General features: G+C 39.9%; 2 protein-coding genes across 3 annotated transcripts in view; one reads left to right on the forward strand and one right to left on the reverse strand.

Moving 5' to 3' along the window:
* slc25a44a (solute carrier family 25 member 44a) overlaps positions 1-2393 on the forward strand; it is a 6178-nt gene extending 3785 nt beyond the window's left edge. For both annotated transcript variants that reach the window (XM_035664681.1, XM_035664682.1), the window contains exon 4: positions 386-2393. In XM_035664681.1, the coding sequence (XP_035520574.1) occupies positions 386-577 (192 nt within the window). In that variant the 3' untranslated portion in view covers positions 578-2393. The remainder of the gene's footprint in view (positions 1-385) is intronic.
* A 252-nt stretch (positions 2394-2645) lies between these two features.
* The window catches only part of wdr61 (WD repeat domain 61), a 7612-nt gene continuing 2102 nt past the window's right edge, over positions 2646-8155 (reverse strand). The window contains exons 5-11 of the mRNA XM_035664683.1: positions 6754-6926; positions 5451-5599; positions 5129-5222; positions 4619-4712; positions 4344-4436; positions 4137-4215; positions 2646-3340 (exon numbers count right to left, since the gene is read on the reverse strand). Coding sequence (XP_035520576.1) covers positions 3251-3340; positions 4137-4215; positions 4344-4436; positions 4619-4712; positions 5129-5222; positions 5451-5599; positions 6754-6926 — 772 coding nt within the window. The 3' untranslated portion in view covers positions 2646-3250. The remainder of the gene's footprint in view (positions 3341-4136; positions 4216-4343; positions 4437-4618; positions 4713-5128; positions 5223-5450; positions 5600-6753; positions 6927-8155) is intronic.

Here is an 8155-nt window from a genome sequence, read left to right on the forward strand (position 1 = left end):
GTGTGTGTGTGTGTGTCTCAGACATCACGTGATGTTTTTGTAGATTCTACTGGTGTTATTGGTTTTACTTTCTTGACACATCACTTCATTTCATTTAGTGCTCATACATTTGGAACAAAAATAGCAGAACTTTGCTTAAATTGGATCCTGCCTCTGACCTCAGGAGACAAACTTTACACCTTTTAAAATGTAAAGTTAATTCTTGACCTTGGAAACAGCACTTGACAATACAGTCTTACTATGAGGTCCATTTAGTAGCTGTTCTGGAGCTTTTGATCATCACGTGATTTATCTAAAAAATAAAATAAAAAGTGGTGGGTTTTTTTTTACCAAGGTCAACAGTGAACAATAACAAGATGATTTAACACTCTCCTGTCTGTCAAAGGTGGAGGGACGATCGTCTGTTATCGAGACGTTCAAGCAGCTGCTGGCCGAGGAGGGCGTCTGGGGGATGACCAAGGGGCTGTCGGCCCGCATCATTTCCTCCATGCCCACGTCGGTGCTCATTGTGGTGGGATATGAGACTCTGAAGAGACTGAGCCTGCGAGCTGATTTGATCGAGACCAGACACTGGTGAGAGGCCAGAGGAAACCAGGACAGCCTCGTGCCAGGCTTCACCTCAACACAGCCAGGCAGGAACTTTTCACATTGGAGATAATGAGCCAGATCTGTGTGCAGTCTCCGGGGTAACGGCTCAGCTGTGTAGCTGCTACCACAGGCCTTTTAGATCAGTGCTGTCTCAATGTAGGTACGATGCAGCGGCAGTGTTTGTCTTTAGATACATTTGGGAGTTGCAGGTGTTATCACCTTGCTTTTTTTTCTGCGCAAACCCATTTCTACTGGCCTTTTTTTCTTTGCTAAACTGTTACTGTGAAATATATAGCTTTAAGTGCATTTTGCCAAAACCAAATTGGAAAAAAAAAAACACGAAGTCTCCCCTTCAAAGGATTGTAGATAACTCAAGACCTTTTTTGATTAAAGCCTCATGTACTGTATATTTTAACAATATGGAATGACTGTACCAGTGTATTTTTTATACCTGGACATGTAGTTTTTTTTTTACCGTGTCATACTTTAACTGCACAGATGCAAACGTGTGAACACTTTTGCTGGGTTCAGTTTTTTTTAAAACAGCTACTCTGCAGTAAATCACAATATGTATTTTAAAGAGAATTTGTGACAAGGCCATTGTTAGTTTTCCACGTGCCAAACTTCGGAGACCGAATGCCTTGTTTGTCCTATTGAGCACGTCAAGAGCAGAAAACCTTGATATCTGTGTGCATTCCAGTGAAAAGAAAATCTTGTGCAGAGGTGTGAGACACCTGCTAAGATTCTCACCTTCAGTCTATGCCCTAAATGAGTATAAGATGTTAATTATAGTGTAAAGGTAAAAGAATATCCCACCACAATAGCAATGTTGTTAAACTGTACAGAAGAAATGAGTTCAGTGTGATAATTAAGACTTCCAAAAGTATCTTTATAACGTGTTTGATGTTCTGTTTACTTACAGGACAACAAATATTCGGTTCATCTCAAGAGGTCTCTGTGAAACCTGGCCCACGTTAGTGTAGTTCAACCTTAAAGGCTTTCTGTACTGTATGTAGCTGTGTCCCGTGATTTATTTGTGAAGTCACTGTTGCAGGTATAACGATGAATTCTATGTATAGATAAGTTGATCGGGCCAATCAGGCAGGTGTTTTTGCTTCTTTTCGTTCCCGTCTGCGTAAATGGACTGTACACGACAACGTGGAGCTCGACAGAAACGATGAGAAAGATGAGATGTAGCCGAGGAGGTGTGAACTTCATGTTACAAGCTTTAGAGCTCATTAAGGTGGGAATCCAGTATGTTCCTCATGGGCCACTACTACTGTTGTGTTCTGTATATTATTCATAATGTAAGGGATGACCAGGCATCAAATCTGGCATCATTTGGTTACAGGGCAGAAACTTAAACCACTGGGCTATTCTGCTAACATACATCAACACCAGCAGACACAACTAAACTCCAGAGTTGCCTTCAGGTTGCACTTAATGAGTGTGAGGTACATCAACGGGACTAATGTAATGTTGGGCATGAAATGCAGTTGGAGAAGATGCAGCCATGATTGGAAATGACTATTACTGCCAGGAAACACATCTCAGTGACGTTTCTTTTTTTTGTACAACTCGATGTTCAAGAGAACTTCCGCCAGTTTCTGAACTGAATGTGATTTAATTTCCGAAAAAGCCAATTTAATGGACCTTTTTTATGGAGGAAGTGCTACACCTATATTTACCACCTACCTGCTCTGTGTGTAATATCAAAGAATTGTTAAAAGTACAGTTGGATGTTTTAAACATACAAAACTTGTGGATCTTTGATGAAATGTAATAAAGACTTCTGAATCACTGCAGCAGTCAGTAAGTACTTTTATCAAATGTTCATTATAAAGATATCTTTCTAAAAAGCTCCACGGTGACATCTGTGTGAGGCTGCAGTGCTCCTGCTGGACCACTGGAGGGAGCACTTGACCATATTTTATCTCCTGAGCTCCCGCTGGAACCTCCCTAGTTGGTTGGTTTTCTGTCACACCTACAAACACTACATACATGGCATTAGGGTTAAAACTAAACTGTTCTGATTATTGATTTCTCAAACACTCAGAAAAACTCAGAGAAAGGTTTAATAGTAAAGTAACAGGTTATCAGACAAGCCAGAACTATAACTAAATGGATGGCTAACATAATAAGACCTAAAACAAGGAAAACGAAGATGAAAAAGGAGTTTAATTCACTTCAACCTTAAGGAAAAAAATAAAACCTTTTCTCTTTTTAACCAGCTGATTGGAGGTTACAGGAGCTCTAAAGCTGAATATATCTTTTTACATTCAATTTTATTTAGTTGATAATCTTTAACTGCCTTTTATCTGTTTTAGGGCTGCATACCAAATAGCCTATTTTATCTGATACCAATAGATGCCAATTTACAATTATACTGTATGCTACACATAATTCTGTTACCAAATCAGATCACAGACATGAAAAAGATATGTCAAGATGTCGAAGGCTCAGCCCATAAACTCAACACATACAGCAGAAACAAACGTACAAAAGAAACTATTTTATTTGACCATAGTGGGCCAGTGCAAAAAAAAAAAAAAGTTTTACATTTACATCTTGTCTCCTCCCTCCCACTTTTACCAACTTCAATAATCTGAGTTAACAGCTCTGCAGGTCCCCTCCTCATGTAGCCTGTACTGGACGTCATCCATCACATGGGGCAGTCGTAGATGTGGATGGCGCGGTCGTCTCCAGCCGAGATGATCTTTGAGCCGGTGCTGTTGTACTTTACACTCCACACCTGAAGACAACAGGGACAGGAAGGATGTGAATGGGACTAAAAAAATTACACCAACAAGTAAAATCACTTACACAGGCAGGAGTCCTCACACATCCTTTTTTTTTTTATCAAGAACTGCTACAGAATTAACAAGGTTGAATCAATCAACCAACAACAAAATGTCCCAGATAGTAAAAACAATAATGGTGGGACGTTGAAACGTATAAGAAATTGTCTTTGCTTGAAAAAAAACTAAACCCTTTTAAAAGGGACATTTTTGGAATTATGTTTTTATACACTCACAGAATTAGTTTGTTCTGTTATAGCTGCATTAATTATCAATAAATGCAATTTGCTTTTAATTTGATCAAAAACCAAGCAGCACAGACAGCTATGACCTAAGCAGACAGAAAAATGCTCTAAATAAAAGAACAAAGCAAAGCTGAACCCTTCATTGGCTTCACGTTGTCCCTGTAGAGTTTCTGGTTTTGCGGTTATTTCACGATGACACAAACGAAACAATATGGCAGGGCCCGCCGCCTCTGATCTCCTCTCTGAGGAGCTGTGCTATTTCAATTTTCTGGAGAAGAGATCAACTTCCCCACAGGCGTCTGCAACCGGGGATCTAATGACAGCTGGGATTATTGGTTTTGCCTGAACTGAAGCATCAGATGAGGGTCATGTGAGAGGCCACTCTGTGACAATGGCAATATTGATTTACCCCCATCAACACATCAGCACCTACAGCAGATGGATTTTCTCACTTTTCATTTAATTATAACACACTCAGTCAAGAGCTGGGCGTTATCTTTGTCACCTGGTCTTGGTGGTCGAAGAAAGTGTTGATACACGCTCTGGAGCTGGCGTCCCAAACCTTTACGCTCTTGTCAGACGAGCTGAGGGCGGCAGAGGAGAGAGAACATTTGACATGTTTTACAGCTCATCTTAGAATCAAACTTTGTGCTGTCTGGACAGAAAACTATTCAGCCTGAAGGTGTTTTAAAGCTGAGGTGTTGCATTTTACCTCGAGACAAAGTGGGTGTTATCAGGGGAGAAGGCCACGTTGAGAACCCAGGATCCATGTCCGCTCAGCGTGCCAGCCAGGTTGGCATGTTGCCTGTAAAACAACCTTTATTAGAGCAAACCAAGGCTCCTTTCTTTCCCCCTTCTGTAGTTTATTTATGTGCTTGTGAATTGTCTGGAACATAGTGACGCCCTTCCCCTCCCTTTTTTTTTCGTATCAAAAGAGCCAAAACTGACTGGCAGGAGCATCCACCACAAGCTGCCAGCTGAACTCACACGTCATAGATTTTGATGTAGCCGTCGTCGGAGGCTGTGACCAGGAGCTGGGAGTCGGGGGAGAAAGTGAGGGATCTGATGGGCATGGCGTGACCTGAGGAGAGAGGAAACAGTCACTCAGTAAGCTTCCTCACGGACTTCTTAGGTGTGAGTGATCTCTGCCTCAGTTTCAACATGTCTGTTTGAAAAGTGAAGGATCCTCAATCTGACTACTTGATTTAAAGGCATTTACCAGGCAAACCAGCTTTCATAATGTGGAAATCTGCTGCATTCTCTCTTTTATATCACTGTACATTGAATATCTCTGAGTTTTCAACCGTTGGTCAAGCAAAGCAAGCAATCCGAGACATCACTTTGACCTCTGAGAAAGTATGGTGGTCATTTTTAACTATTTTCGGACTCTTTTCTGAAAAAAATGCTTACTCCGTAAAAAAATATTATAATTTACAGGATGATTGGAAATGAAAGCAAACACTAGTTGCGGCACCAGTTCCCAACATTTGAACCCACCTTCCAGTGTGTGGAGCAGCTTTCCAGTGGCGATGTCAAAGATGTTGATGATTCCATCGATGGCTCCACTGGCCAAATACTTTCCATCAGGGCTCTGAGGGGAAAAATAAAAGGTTATAGATTATAAAGGCAATGTCCAAATGCAAAGACATGACACTGGATGAATGTTCTAAAAAACCTTTAAAAACAAATTTTGGACCTGGAGAGAAAGGGTTAAGAGTTAGAACAAAAAACACAAATCAAGAGGAGTTATTGTAAAACCATGACGCTGAGGTCTCAGCCACCACCCAGCCGACCAGAAGGACAATTTATGGTTTCTTACGTAAGCTATACTCAGGATGAATTTTCCTCTGGTGTCCAGAGAATACTCCTTCTTGCCGCTTTCCACACCAAAGATGTTGACCTTGCCAAGATGGCTTCCTGTGGCGATGTACTTAGAGTCTGGTGAGAAGGCAACCGACCATGCATCAACTAGACAGGAGAGCAAAGAGACAGAGGGATGGGTTGAATATATCAAACTGATTCCTCTAACAGTGCCGTCTACAGCAAACGCAACATAATTAATGCCACCGTAGTTTCCATTTATTTCAAATCTTTCTCGGCTGAATCCAAACATACAGTATATACACTTTAATCCACTGACCCAGACCAACCACTGAGTGAAATCAAGTGTCACTAATTGAAGGTGACATGGCATTTAGATGAAGTACAGCTCGGTTCAAGATACACAACAACAACACAGACATTTCAGGGTGTGGGGTTCCTGAAAGGTGAGAGTGAAAAAAATAAAAGGAGCTTGTTGTGCTACAAAGCAGAACAGACAAGCTGTCAACCCTGCAGGTTCGTTTTAATACGGAACTGGGAGCCAATTTCCTTTATGGTGACCTTATTCCACTGTAATAAGTGCTAGACAGTAAAAAAAAGCAGCGAAGAAACACTCACAACACAGCGGTAACAAGGTCAAACCAACTATCTTTTTATCAGAAGTTTAGGAGCCAACTTCTTCGACACGAGTCTGCTTACAGGCATCAGGGATTCTCTACTAAGGGAGTTGTCTATGCCTGCAAAAAATGGCTACTGGAAAGTCTCATAAATAATCAATAATGTCTGTTAACAACATCTAAAACTGTACAACAAGGCTACAAGAAAGGATTGTTTTCTAAATCAGTTATTCTGACAATAATTTTATCGTCAATTAATCAACAACATTCCATAAAATGTCCGAAAATAATGAAAACCGACACAATTTCCCAGGGATCAATGTGCTGTCGTCAAATAATTTGTTTTGTCTGACCGACGGTCCAAAACCTAAAGATATTCAGTTTACTATCACATTAGACAAACAGTAAAATCTCACAAATGAGAATCAAAACTGTCAAATGTTTGAACGATTAATCAATAATCAAAGTAGTTTCTGATGATATGTCGACCAACTAATCAATTCATCAACTAGTTTTATCTTACACAAAATAAATAAAAATTCATAAGTGGGAATGTTAGAGTCAGTCACTAGTTTAATTAATCGATCATTAATTTTATAAAGTTAACAGGTGCCACAATATCCTACCACCCAATACAAATGAATCAATAAAAAACCTCAATGATCCTCTGAGGCCTGATCTTACCTGGCCCGGCGTCCATGGACTTGATCTGTTTTCCTGACTCCAGGTCCCAGAGACGGATGTGAGCGTCGAGGGAGCTGGAGGCAGCGATTGCTCCGTTGTGACTGATGTCCACTGACACCACTCCCAGCTGGTGTCCCTCCAGCGTCCACTGCAGCTCCAGCTTCTCATCTGACCTGCAGGAACCAAGAACAGTGCGACTCACAGATGATTCCATCACGTCGAGTCAAATTAACTCAGCTTTTAAGCCAACATCGACGAGAAGATCTTAAAAGTTACGGCTCGGAGTAAAACTGAAATTGAAGCACCTGCAATTCCGCGACAACTCCATCTGCTGATATCAATATATCAATCAATGGATATCGAGTGAGTGATCGAAGGCTACAGAATGCTACTAAATGGACCTCGATGTGAAATTGTCCTCTCATCAAGTCTTTTTTTGTTAAAAGTATTTTTATTAGCTTTTTAGGTTCTAAAAAATAAAGCAAAAAAAAAAATATAAAGTACAGTTTGATATATTAACAAACTCTCCTCCCACAAGTAACCCTAACCTACTGCAGCATTACAGATTTACAATATGACGTATTAAAACACAAGTTCAGTGGTAAATATGACAAAGGATTTATAAAAGTATAGAAATAGGATACGAAATGAGAGGAGTACCAAAGACTAAATTAAAGAAATACACTAAAATAAAATATCTTGTTGCATACATTTATTTTTCTAGAGTCAGTTAATCCAGTTTAAGCAGCAAAAGTAAGTATAAGTTTAAGTGTATAGTATAGTATAGTATAGTATACGTCTAATAGCCGGGAGTGTAGCCCATCGGCTGCCTGTGGTATCATGCTCAATATTGCCATTATAACAAGAGGTTCTGGATATTTGTAGCACCTCAGAAAATAATGTAAATATAAATAACTAAAAATCTGTCCATTTTGGGAAAAGATGTGATACATTGGCTGCGATTTCAATTAGGATCTATACTATACTATACTAAGTTTGGTCAATCTTTAGATCAATAATCTATGTACATTATTAAATTAAACTACTTAAACAAATTGTGTGTGTCACAAAAGTGTGTCTTCTCAAATGTATTTCTGTAGCACGTTCAACAGAAAGTTATGGGAAATAAAACCAACACAAAAATGACATCACTGTGGCGTCTGAGGAACTAGAATTAATTGTAAGATTTTACAGATGTGATTGATTTATAGTTAAAGTGTTTTTACTGTATGCCCCTTTGCTTTGTTAAAGATTTCTGGTGTATTTAGGACCTCAACAGACCCAGAAATCTATCTGTCCCCTACAGCCACAGTGCAGGCACTGCTGAAGAAGACACGAAGACAGGAGGGTCGTTACTGTGCTCCTGTGGTCTCCATCAGTGGTTATAATCAATACCCTCAGT

The sequence above is a fragment of the Morone saxatilis genome, unplaced genomic scaffold, assembly GCF_004916995.1.
Source record: "Morone saxatilis isolate NCDOM2014 unplaced genomic scaffold, NCSU_SB_2.0 Contig2, whole genome shotgun sequence".
NCBI classification, from domain to species: domain Eukaryota; kingdom Metazoa; phylum Chordata; class Actinopteri; family Moronidae; genus Morone; species Morone saxatilis.